General features: G+C 40.8%; 1 protein-coding gene across 1 annotated transcript in view; it reads left to right on the top strand.

Annotated features, from left to right (window-relative positions):
* The window catches only part of rnf157 (ring finger protein 157), a 32,752-nt gene that overhangs the window by 13,889 nt on the left and 5,573 nt on the right, over positions 1-13,290 (top strand). Inside the window, 15 exon segments of the mRNA XM_022189911.2 lie at positions 1,775-1,892; positions 2,011-2,077; positions 2,166-2,209; positions 3,636-3,683; positions 3,836-3,907; positions 4,059-4,218; positions 5,171-5,283; positions 5,376-5,608; positions 6,890-6,992; positions 7,136-7,244; positions 8,892-9,023; positions 9,026-9,105; positions 9,197-9,259; positions 9,365-9,413; positions 12,986-13,096. Of these exon segments, the coding sequence (XP_022045603.2) occupies positions 1,775-1,892; positions 2,011-2,077; positions 2,166-2,209; positions 3,636-3,683; positions 3,836-3,907; positions 4,059-4,218; positions 5,171-5,283; positions 5,376-5,608; positions 6,890-6,992; positions 7,136-7,244; positions 8,892-9,023; positions 9,026-9,105; positions 9,197-9,259; positions 9,365-9,413; positions 12,986-13,096 (1,502 nt within the window).

The raw sequence follows: 13,290 nt of genomic DNA, 5'->3' as shown, positions 1-13,290 counted from the left end.
TGAAATAACATATGATATTTAGAATGTTGAGATCTTAAAATTAGCTGGGAAAACTTATTTTAATCTGTGTTTTTTTTTTTACCAGAATTGTCAAACTTAGGTGCCCTCCTGTTGTTCTCATTTACGGCACCGAAAAATATTGTTTCCAAAAAAATCTGCAAAAAATTCCCCAAATTTATAAAAATTTGCAAAACCTTCAGGAAGAAAATTCCCTCAAAGTTTGCATTAAAAGTTTTATTTAAAAAAAAAATCCCCAAATTTGGCAAGAAATAAAAATTTAAAAAAAAAACGGAAAATTGTAAATATTTTCAAAAAATGAGTAAAAATCTTCCAAAAAAATCCTAAAAATATCTAAAGTGATTCCATATGTATCGGTAAAACCTTTGATATTTTCGTTAAGAACATTCACATAAAAATCAACCAAAATCCAGCGAAATTCGCTGGATTTTGGTTGATTTTTATGTGAATGTTCTTAAAGAAAATAAAATTTTCCCTCCAAAAATGTTGAAAATCTGGAAGTTTTTTCTGTGAAATATATATATTTTTTTTTAATTTTTAAACTTCAAAACAGGTCAATTTGACCTGCAGGACATGAGGGTTAAAACAAGATAACTTCAAGATTATTTGTCTTAACAAGATATTTAAGATGCATTGTCTTAAAACAAATCCCTCTATCTGCTGAAATGTCACTTGTTAAGAGGATTTATCTTAAATCAAGTGGGACGAGACATTTTGACTAAAAATAAGACAAATAGACTTGACAAGACTTTGAGTTTTTGCAGTGCAGTCAGAGGAATTTGTCCATTTTTCTCTGTCTGTGTCTTAGAATCACATCTGTGTTGACGTGTGTTCTGATTTTATATGTATTTATTTGCTAAACTGTCACTAAATCACTTAAGATGAGCACAAATTGCTCTCACTCATCTTGAAAATGTGTGACTTTTATTTTGGCATAATCTTCTTTGAGATGTTTGCTGCTGCCGTTTGTCTTCAAAAACTGTCGCGCTGTTTTCTCAAAAGACTTGAGACTGATCCACATTAAATGCAGCGTCTTTATTAAAACTATAAATCCCACGTTTGTGCCATCGCTTACGAAGCCAACACCAAGCGTGCACTCGTGTTACATTACATGAAACGATCCCAGTGAGATGTGTGCAGTGTGAGACGGAGGCTCAGTTTACCTGACATGGATTATAGTCAATAGACACCATCGTTTAATTTGTCTTTTAGTCTAAAATAAAGCTTTATACCCAGCAAAGATTTGGGATCTGAAATTGGTATTAGCAGCCAAAGTTTAGGCTTCATCTGAGGAGAAAAAGTTGAATTGTTGCATCCATAAACAAAACAAGAGGATAACTACATAAATGCAAATAGAGGCTGGTGTTGAAGACGAAGCTGGAGTCATAAATATTCATACAGATGCTCATAAGTTATGCCAACGTGGTCTTGCATAACATATTTTATGTTATGTGTCAGTATGTGAATATCTTGCATAAAGAGCTGCCTCTGATTCTATTTCTGTCCTGACAGGATGCGAGCAGATGTTGCCTACGGCGTCCCGCACTTCACACAGAATAAGATTTATTCAAATAAGACTCCCCCTCTCTGGTTTACTGCTCAGAAAAAAAAACAAAAAAACCCCAATTAATTCTAGTAACTGCTGCATTTAAGCGCCGGGAGCCTGTTATGCCTAGAAATGAACCACCCACGCGTCAACAGACAGACAGAAGCAGCCCGTTCTCCGTGCTGATTAGCGCCTGTGTGTTTATTGCAGCTACCTGCCACAGGACAGCTCACTGCAGTCTGAGACGGTGCACTTCAAGAGGGGAGTCTGCCAGCAGTTCTGTCTGCCCTCGCACACCGTCAACCTCAGTGAATGGGCCGACGATGAGGTAAGCGGCTCGTTTCTGCACGCTCACTGTTGAACCACGCGCCCGCTTGAGGCCCGGCTTGAGTGCAAAGCCGTTGGTATGAATAAATATCTGCAGTGTGTGTTTTCTTTCTCCTCAGCTGCTGTTTGATATGGACAAGGAGATCTTCCCCATGGTGGTGCAGGCCGTCGTCGACGAGGGAGAAGGTGAGCTGCTGTGTTTTATCACAGCCTGACGTGAAAGTACAGCAGCAGAATTACAAGCAAAGACGTGTCCACTGTTTTATCTCTGCAGAGCATCTGGGCCACTCTCACATACTGCTGGCCACATTTGAAAAGGTAAGAACGACAAGTGCGATCGTGTTATTGCTCTGAAATAGAACCGAAACAATGAAGCAGTTAACAGTCCTGTTGTCTTCATTTACGGACACCAAAAATATTGTTCCCTTGTCTGAAAAAAATCCAAAAATTCAGCAAAAAAACTGCCAATTTTCTGAAAATTTGCAAAACCTTCAGGAAGAAAATTCCAATAATTCTTTAAAAGTTTCCCTAAAAAGTTTTATATTAAAACAAATTAAAAATGAGTAAAAATCCTTCAAAAAATCTTTAAAATATCTACACATATATCAATAAAACTTCTAATAATTTATTCAACATTTCTTCTTTTCCACCAAAAAATCTTCAAAAATTTCCCAAAAACGTTGAAAATGTGGAGAAGTTTGACTGTGAAAATGTATGTTTTTTTCCCACATTTTCAAACTTTAAAACGGGTCATATTTGACCCGAGGGTAAATATACTGGCAGATTTTGATAATTCTGAGTCATTTTTCTAGCCAAAATATCCAGAATTTGCTGGAACCTGCTTACAAATATGTAAATTCTCTGCCTTCCTCTCTTTCATGTCTCAGGAAATTTACTGTCCTTGGGTTTTGTAGAGGCTTGCCGTGCATATAAACAAGGCCTTGATTGCCATTTGCATTTAATTATTTGTGTTTGTAATCATAACAGCAGAGCCGTGTTGATTAAACACTCAAATATTGCAGAAGTTTTGCTGTTTCTATGATGACTGCTGCAGTTTCCAGGGGGGTACTTATTTTCTGAAAATTATTAAAAAAGATTAATGGTTTATAGTATTTGGGCTATTCGGATTTTCTCTTCCATTTTGGACCATGACCAGCATTTAAGGACAGGTTCACAGGTATTTTGACACAGGTTTTGCTCAATATAAACACTTCCCCTGTTCATCCTGGCCGTTAAATGGTTCGCTTTTAAATGTCACGGCAGTAGAGGACATAATCCACAGTCCTAAAAATATAATCCTAAGTTTATCTGAGGTTAAACTCCAGCAGGCGTGTCGTATTCACATGAAGCAGGTATTTTCCACAGTTAACAGTCTTGTTTAGACAAAATTCCTTCTTTATGTGTCTCTGGATTGGCAGAATGGACGTGTCCTCCTTTTGCTTATCTTGAGAGATGCATCAGGAAGTAATCTTTGAACAGCCGATATAAACAAGAAGATTGACAGCAGCTTGTAAAAACCTACTTTACTGCTCATAGAAGCACCTGACTGCTGTTTTATAACCAGAATTGTCCTTTCTGATAAACATTATGATGACCAAAATACCCAAAACAATGTCATATCAGAACATACAGAATATGGCTTGTTGGCTAGTGCAGCCCATTTTCTAGATTAACTTGATATTGCAGAGGGGGGTTAATATTAATATTAATAATAATAATGTACAACTGTTGCTCTTTTCTTTAGCACATGGACGAGAGCTACTGTGTGAAGCCTCTGAAGCAGAAACAAGTGGTGAATACTCCTGCTTTTCTTCTCCCCTCCCTCTTTCTTTTTGTGTAACATTCGTACACTTTGGAAAGACAAAGAGACACCAAAGCTTTTATTTCCCCCTTGAACATTACGCCTGGCCCCCTTTATTCTTCACTGCGTTTCCTTTTTCCCAGGTGGATGGTGTGAGCTACCTGCTGCAGGAGATCTATGGGATAGAGAACAAATACAACAGTCAGGAATCAAAGGTAGATATTTAAAAAAAAACACTTCAAATGCTTCAGTCGCCTTTGAGCGCGTCACAAGTGAAGTAAAACAGATCAGTGGAGCTGTCTGTCTTTGTAGTTCCACTTGAGGAAATCTCTTTCTTCTTAATGTTTTAATGATTTCCGTCCCCAGGTTGCTGACGACGAGATCAGCGACAACAGTGCGGAGTGTGTCGTTTGTTTGTCTGACGTGCGAGACACACTCATCCTACCGTGCAGACATCTGTGTCTCTGCAACGCCTGCGCAGACACGCTGCGCTACCAGGCCAACTGCTGCCCCATCTGCAGACTGCGTGAGTCCCAATCAGCGTTGAACAGTTTGCTCCCTAAATGAGACACCTGCTGTTTGCAAAGTGGTTTTCACTGCTGGAAGTAGTCCTCATGACTTGCTCGTGATGCCCCCTTCTAAGGGTAACGGAGCATTTAACGGTGCAAAAACAACAGTTACAGTTTTTCAGAAACAGCATCTGATTTAGAACCATGTACTGCGCACACTGAGAAGGATATTTACTCAAGATTTGTAGCCTTTTAGGCCATAAACAGTCAAATTGTTATTGTTTTCACTTATTAAAATGGAGGAAAAAAGCACAGACTCTTTCGTTGCCTTCGGGCTGCTTGACGAGCTCCTCCAGCAGGATGTCGTAGAGATTCAGGAGAAGAACCTGGTGGGACAGAAGACGCACCACGATGGTCCAGAACGGGATCCTCCTCTGAGTGTGTCCGTTGGATTGCCGGTCGGACGGCAGCTCAGTGATCAGAACGCAGGACTGAGCGTGCTCAAAGCCGTGCATGTTTGGCCTCATGCAGAACACAAAGTTAAAGGAAGGAAATCTGAAGAATACCTGGTTCACCACAGCAGCAGAGTAAACTGCAACTAAAACTGAACATCTGAGAGGAACAGGTGTAAAATCTGAAGCATTGTTTTAACAGACACACAGAGGGAGAGAAAACTGCTCTCTCGAAGTTAAAAAAAACTTTATTTCTCTTCTAGAGAGTGGCTTTATGCAAAATCAAATAAACTGCAGCTGTTGTGATCTGTGACAGGTTCAGCAAAGAGAGTTTAAAGCTCATTAAAGTCTAAAACAAATGATGGCAGTCTCTTATGCTTCCCTGTTCGACTATAGATTGCTCAGTTTATTCCAGACTCTTTTCATGCTAGATGTGCCTTTGAAAACTGTCTTTATTTCTCCTGTTAATAAATGTATAGATTAATCTGTTTTTAATACGGTCTTATTTCCCTTGAAGCATTCAGAGCTCTGCTTCAGATCCGAGCAATGAGGAAGAAGCTCAGTCCTCTGTCACCCACCAGCTTTAACCCTGTCATCACTTCCCAGACCTCCGACTCAGAGGAACACTCGGTGAGACGGAACTCTCATCTGAACGTTTTTAGAATAACGATTATTCCTGATCACATTAAGCTCACATTCGCCGTGTGCTGTCCTCCTCGCAGGCGTCAGAGCACATCCCTCCAGGCTACGAGGCGGTGTCTCTCCTGGAGGCGCTGAACGGACCCCTCAACACCTCCTCGGTGGCTCCTCCTCCTCTCCACTCTGGTCCCAGCCACGTCTCCGGAGCTCTTCCTCCGTACAGCAGCGAGCCCCACCCGGCACCGGCCCGCTCCCTCTCCCCTCTGGACCACTCCAACTCCAGTCAGGGACTCAAGCTCAAGAAGAGTGGTTCAAAGTGAGTCTGCCTCGGTCAGAGATGGAGTGTTACTGACAGTTGGTGCTTCTGTTTTCAGCTCGAATCAGCAGCAAAGTGGGACTGACTGCTTCGGGCATTATCAGCTGATTGTCGCCTTGTGATTTGTGCGGCTATTAGATTCAAGGTTACTTCATGTATCAGTGAAGACAGTTTGTTTTTTTCTCCCAAAAGAGCAAAACTGTGGCGTAGAGCTGTTTATTATTTCATTTTTGTCTAGATTCTCTGTCTTCTTACACACAGAAGTTGCTCTGTAAAGCTAAGTGCAGAATGGCTTCAAATCAAGTATTTTAATGAAGCATCAATCAAAGAGAAAAATAATAAATCTTCGCCATTATTTATATAGAATCTAACACACAATGCAGTAAATTCTGTGCAATCCTGTCAGGACTGTTTGGTCCTGGTTTGTTCAGACTTGATAATATACAAACAAACAGTCAGCCAACGGGGATCAGACTCGCATTCAGATGCTGCTTGACTGTCTTTTGCACACAGACAATAGATCAAACCAGCAATAAGAGCACAGAGGAAAAACACAAATGCACAAGTTTCTGCAGCTACTAAATGCAATGTTAGAAATGCAGGGGGACCCATGAGTTTGGAAACAAAGTTTAACTGCAGTGTCTATTTGAGTTGGGGGTGCATGAATTCACTCTTATTTTACCCATTTTTGTTATACCATAATAAAATAACTTAAAAGCATAGTATTTGCTGAGAGCAATAACTCGGAAGAAAATGAATAGAACCATAAGGTCCAGGTATGCTGGAGCAGAACTTCAAAATGCAGGCCATCAGTGTCAGATCTCTAAACTCTTGATGGTAAAGTATCTGACAGTTTTAATTTTTTTAAACATCTAAAAGTACTATGAGGCAACATTTACTGTCCAGTTTGAGGAACCTTCATAAGCATAAATGAAGATACATTCCAGAGGATACCAGTGTAACCAGCTGGTGGAAACGTTCACGTCTTTGTATAAGAAACAAACATGAACATGTCGAAATATGTTTGTTTTACACTAATCTGTTACTCCTCTGAATATATCTGTGGAACTGATTTATTGAAATAACATATATTATTTGGATTATAGACTTTTCATTTGTTTCCAAACTTTTGGGTCACCCTGTATAATGTTTTATGTTGGATTTCAACACTAGAAGTAGCTTCATATTGTGATTATTCACCTCTGTGTTGTTTCAGTGTTGACTGCAAACCGGGGCATCAAACCCATTTGTCTTATAATTCCATTTCGTCGTATATTTTAGGTCACTTTCCCAGAATTCCTCTGTGCTTCCTGAGGAGGAGGATGAGAAGTCTTGCAGTGAGTCGGAGGCCTGTCGCCACAAACTCGTTGCGGACCAGCAGGAGGTGAGAGCGTGTGCGAAACGCAGACAAAGAGAAAGCACATTATCTCAGTGTCGGATTTCTCCAGCTGCTGTGGGATTGTACACGCTTGTTTGCGCGTTGGAGTGCATTAGATCGTGTAGCGTTGTGCTCTCGTTGTGTTTCAGTGTGGAGTGACTCCAGACAGCGAGAACCTGACTCTGTCCTCGTCTGGAGCCATCGACCAGTCGTCCTGCACCGGCACCCCGCTCTCCTCCACCATCACCTCCCCTGAAGGTACACTCACACACCCAAACCTAAACCTAGCACAAACATAAGCCAGAACCTTCACTGTAAAATGTTATTATCTGCATTATGCACTTTTATGCCCCCAAGAGGAAAGAGGATCTGGGTAGGTGGATTTTAGGGGCTCAGATACAAATCTAAAATGACAAAAAAACTAGTAGCTTGTACAGCTGCAGCAACTGATATTATTACATGAATCACTTTGATTTCCTTAAATACTGTGTATTTTTATTGTTCAGTTTTGTGTTTCATTTTGTGAATAGCCAATGCTGATATTGTATTTAAGCTTCGTTCATCATGCGTCTTTTTTACAGAAAAATGAGGTAAAATTCAACATGTTGGTTTTTCATTTCTGAATAATCCTCACATTTCTACAAGGAAGCGCATCACCATGATGTTTTAAAAATGACAGAGGTCTGAGTTTAATTTCAACACATTAAACATGCACAGAAACAATTTTTAGTTTAAGTTCAGAGCTCTGAATAATTAATATGTCAGGAAGCAGGCATCATTTCTTAGAGCCAAAGGAAATAAAATTAAGGACCAGAAAGCAATTTGTAAAATCAAATCTTTGCGATGCATTTTTAATGAAAAGCTAAAAGAACAACAGTGATAGTGTTCATTTTATCCCATCTACATGCAAGCCTGAAATTACAGTCAGCATGTGAGCGAATAGAAATAAAATAATAGTCCAACTTAAAGTCATTTATTACCTGTACTTTGTCCCATTCTGGACCCAAGAAGAGTTTACTAAAAGAGAAGCACACTCACAATGGTCATTTAAGATTCATTTGCAAAAATAAGTAATAAAATCCATTATTGAAGCACTCTTCTCCACTCTGTCATATCTCAATGCACCGCTATAAGTCACCTATGTTCCTTTAGTGTTCTAATTTCTACGTTCTCCTTAATGTAGAGCTCCTTTGTGCTGTTTGACATACAATCTCTCTCTGTCCAATTAGCGCAGTTCGTTTTATTTTGCTTTAAACTGAGGCTGCAGCTCACAACAGATTTGTTTCTCCTCCTTTCATTTCCTTTTCAAGACCTCAGACTGAGATGCAGCGTCCAGTCAGGAAAGCCATTTTCCCCAAAAATGGTGTTCAGCGTCTCTGAAATTTTGCATGAAAGCTCGCAAAGAGCTCAAGGCGCACTTTGAAGCCTTTTAACATAAATAAATCAGCAGCTCGCACCACCTCAGCGTTTTATGTCGGTGCCACCGGATCGGATTTTACGGGAAATCTGCTGGGTGGTTTTTCAGCACAAAACAGGAAGCGAGGACTGTTTTTGCAGCTGGAATGAAAGGCTCAATAAAATAATGACTTCAAACATGTTTCTACAAGACCAATTGTTGTGTTAGCCAGTGCTTGAAAATTGAACCATTGTGACGTTTTTACTTTCAGTCCAGCTGACGAGCTTTGGCGTTCAAATGAACAATATAAAACCGCTCTTTTCACAGATTTATTCTCTCTCCTCCCAGAGCAATAATCTAAGTTTTCTGCTGTTGTTATCTCTGAGAGAAAAAGGATCATTTTTCATTCCAAACTGGTGGAAATGTCACCTGGCAGCCAAAGGGATGAAACAAAAACATCATCCAAACCCCGAGTCGGACCGTGATGTGTGTCTTCGTCTGTCTGTCAGACCCAGTGAGCAGCAGCCTGGCCCAGTCAGTGATGTCCATGGCCTCGTCCCACTCGCAGCACTCCCACATCAGCACTGACACCATGTCCTCCATGTCAGGGTCCTACCTGGCCGGGGCCGAAGGCGAGCCCGGGGGGACGATGGGGTGGAGGTGGAGGGCGAGGAGAGCCAGGACGCCCCCATGGAGAGCCGAGGACTGTCGCAGCAGGACGGGGTGAGGATGAGGGGAAGTTAGCAGCGCAGAGTTATAATTTTACATTAATTCGTCGTCCCACTATCAACTCTGGATCTTTTCTGTCATTCAGGAGTTTTCCAAGGAGCCAAAGGAACAAAAATACTCAGTTGCTGTAGAGGAGCAGGACTCAGAGGTGACTAACTGGCTGGTGTTTGCTGAGCACGGTGTTTCATGCTTTTTGAAGTGCTAGTCTACTTTTTATCAAATTTTACAAAGCAGTTTTGTCTGTTTTTCTCAGGGAAATGATGTCACTGAAGAGGACTGCTCCTCCCCATCTAATGGGAAAGGTAACTATGGTAACCATCCCTCACCTTTCACCCCTGACCTCTCACCTCCCTTTGCATTTGTTGCTCTCAGGCCATGAGAAAAAAGAAATACACCCTTTTCATACAAACTAAGTGGTTGATCTGTCAGTAGATCTTTTTGAATCATGGCTGAGTGATGGCAACCCTTTCAAAATAAAGGAGTCCCATGTCAGTTATTGTCCTCTAGATGGGGCAGCATGCAGTGTCGGCTGAGACCACCGCAACACGCAGCATATGAACCGGAGTGAATGGCTTCTCATGCAGAACGTGTGCACCAGAAACCTGCTCTACATCACAGGGAGGGCTGAGCTAATGACATCTAAATACATCACCAACCAAATTTTACTCACTACAGATGCTCTAATGTGATAGAATTACTGATTAGACTAATGATGCAGTCATTATATCATCTTATTTCATTTAAGTTCTGGACTGATTGAACTGGAGCTGGATGTAGCAGTGCTTAGAAATCTAGAAGTCTGATTCTAACATGAATTAAAATATTTATTTCAGTGTGTTAAAGCAAGAAAAAAATCAAGTTGTAGATCAGAAATGGACTTTTAAGTTGCCCCCGTAGACTCACAGGACCTAGAAGGCAGGCTTTATGGTTTAACCCTCGTGTTTTAGTTTGAAAATGTGGGGAAAAAAAATATTTTCACATTAAAACTTCTGATGTCCACGTTTTTAACATTTTTGGAAAATCTTTGAACATTTTTCGGTGGGAAAAAAAATGTTAAAAATGTTTTGTTAAGAACATTCACAAAAAATCAACCAAAATCCAGCGAAATTCGCTGGATTTTGGTTGATTTTTTGTGAATGTTCTTAAAGAAAATAGAAGTTGTACTGATATTTATATGTGTAATCACTTTAGATATTTTTAGGATTTTTTTTACTCATTTCTTGAAAATATTTACAAGAATTTTCTTTCCAAATTTGGGGGATTTTATTTTAAATATAACTTTTAAGGAATTGTTGGAATTTTCTTCCTGAAAGTTTTGCAAATTTTCAGAAATTTGGGGAAATTTTTTTGGCTGAAGTTTTGGATTTTTTTTCAGACAAGGAAACAAGATTTTTGGTGCCTGTAAATGAGGACAACAGGAGAGTTAAATAGTGAATTGGATAGCGCTGAAAATCCCCCACCCTCTGATGCTGCAAATGTTTTAACGTTAACAGTAGACCACAACATCCAAATAAAACAACTTAGGAATGACTGCGGGCAGCATTTCCCCCTATTTGGACGACATTTACCACCTCAGTCCGTCAACCAGAGAATCCAGCCCCTGAATTGTTCTGCTGCTGATGGAGGAGGTAGTAAAACTCTGAGTGACTTTTATTTATTTCCTTGTCCGATTTTACAAGCATTCTTTCCTCATTCTGAATTTAATGGCTGGTAATTAGTGACAGATATTTCCCGATCGATCAGGAAGGAGACCAGCTCCTGCAGACATCCTGTGTTGTTGAGATGAGGTTCTGCTGTGCACAACGCTACTGACCTGCATCTGCATGATCTGCACCTCTGTATGAACGTCTGTGTGTGTACAACATGTATGTTTTTGTGTTTTACCGTTTGGATATGAAGTGTGTCGTGTTTTCGCTCACAAAGCTTCGCGGTCTGCATTCGGTGTGTTTTCAGCTGCTGCATCATGAAGCTGCTTTACGCTCCACCTGCACTGCTGCCGAGCGCTGTTTGTGTGTCTGTAAGGAAGTGAGAGCAGTGGAGAGTGCTGAAGAAAGTGTTGTGTTGTACAGCGAGTGTGAGTCCAGTCCTCGAAGCAAACAGAACAAGGTCACCTTTCATGAGACAACAGTTTGATATGTAAATTAGCTTCTCTGTGGATCATGTGTGTGTGTGTGTGTGTGTGTGTGTGTTGTGACACCTCGGGCCGGACCGAAACAACCTCTGAGCACCTGTGAGCTGCTTAATGACCTTTCAGTTCTTTAGGAGACGAGCGGACCTGTGCTGCCTGACAGACTGTGAATGAGCACACGCACTGTAGGATGTATGTTTGCACGCACACGCGTGTGCATCTGCACCAGCGCTGCCAGACAGCTTCTGAATGTGCCCTGTCTGTGTCTCTGTGCTGAGCTGCCAGTCATCCAGTCATCTCTGCCACTTCCTTCTTATTAACTCTCACTCACTCGCTGCTCAGAATCAGGCCTGCTGCATGAACGAGCTCATATTGAACATGTCAGGATTTACTAAGTGGCCATGCTGGAAAAGGCACAACGATCATCCACACACTTCTTTTTATGTTGTCGTCTCATTTGTCACCTTATCGAATTAGTGAGGAAACAGACACCAAAAACAAACGTTCGTTCACTCCAGTGTGTCGCACTAATGTGGCAGCAAACACTGAGCCGAGTGACAGCAAGAGAATACAAGAAGAGAAGCAGCTTCACAGCGACATGACGGGTATTTTTAAGCAAAGAAGCTTTGTGTAAATGACTGAAGTTAATGACAAATTAGATCATTAAATCATTTTTAAAAAATGTTGCATCACTTTACTGAACAATGTGACTCTAAATGAGACCAGTTTAACTGAATAAAAAACAAGAACGTTGTCCAGGAAAAGCTTAAAAATGTGTTATAAATAGACGTGTGGTGCAAATCTGAGAACTTTCTTCAAATGGTAAGGAGAATAATTAATATAGAGCCAAAACAAACTCAACTCAAACTTTATCAAGTTATCAGTTTTTGAAAAAAAAAGATGTCCAGATAAATTAAAGATAAATGATCACACTGATAAAAAAGGAAAAAAATCATATCATTGTGTTCATTGATTTGAAGCAGTTTCCACAAAAACTGGAAATACGATATGACAACATTTCTGTCTCACGATACATCACATCGCCCAGCTCCTTATAGTAAAGCTTTTTATTCAGTACAGAATCTTTTTTAAGAAATTTATTTGTGTAAATCTTTCATTAAGAAAGTCACAAAGTTCCTTACAGACATATAGTCACCTGTTGTTCTCCTGCATTTTCTGTCCACAGAACATAAATCTTTTTTTAATCAGACAGCTAATTATTATGCAAATGAAAAATACAAGTTTTTGTGAGTTGAACGTAGTAAAAAGACAAACTTCTGCTGCTGTGTTGATGGAAAACTCCAGATTTAGCCTGAGATGTTTTTCTTTTGTTTCTTTTTTGCAGCATTTTCTTTTTAATTAAGTCAGAGCTCACTTTATTAATTCCAGTTCTCCACTAGTCACATTTTTTCAGCTCTGCATGCTCATTGTCACGCCTCCGTCTGAAAATCACCAGATTTAATTACATATATTGTAGCATTTATGAAGCTAAACCAACCAGCACCTTTTATCCCTTAAAATCAGCCCACACTCGGACCACTTTCTGCTAAAAGAGCGTCACAAATCACCGAGCCAGCCTCCCTTTAAACCTGATGTTATTATTTTATTATTGCCATTCTAGCATGGCCGACCTCACCCCTTCCTCCCCTCCTCCCTCCCTCATCCTGCCTGTCCCCCCCCCCCCCCCCCCCCCCCCCCCCCCGCTGTGCCTGGCTGCTCTTGTTTGACTTTTGCCCTCGCTTGCAGGTGGGCGGAGCAGGTGTCCAGAGTTGGCCAATAACAATCAGGGCGTCGCCCTCTGTGACACGCCCTCTTTGGGGTTGGATAATGAGCAGGCTCCCGACAGCCGATTCGCCGGTGAGTGGCAACCTCTCGAACATGGACCAGTGAGAGCTGAGGACTGAGAGTGAAGGGTGGGAGGGTGAGGAGGAGTGCATGAGTCAGACGACTTAAGGATTTCTGACACTTTAGCTTGACATGCTAACGTGCTAATGTAAAGTCAAGCGAGGCAGAAACAAGAAAAGCCAACTAGGATTCAGCGATCAGAGAGG

This window comes from Acanthochromis polyacanthus, chromosome 19 (genome assembly GCF_021347895.1).
Source record: "Acanthochromis polyacanthus isolate Apoly-LR-REF ecotype Palm Island chromosome 19, KAUST_Apoly_ChrSc, whole genome shotgun sequence".
Taxonomy (NCBI): Eukaryota; Metazoa; Chordata; class Actinopteri; family Pomacentridae; genus Acanthochromis; species Acanthochromis polyacanthus.
The sequence above is the reverse complement of the archived record's forward strand: the minus strand, read 5'-3'. Positions and strand labels throughout refer to the sequence as shown.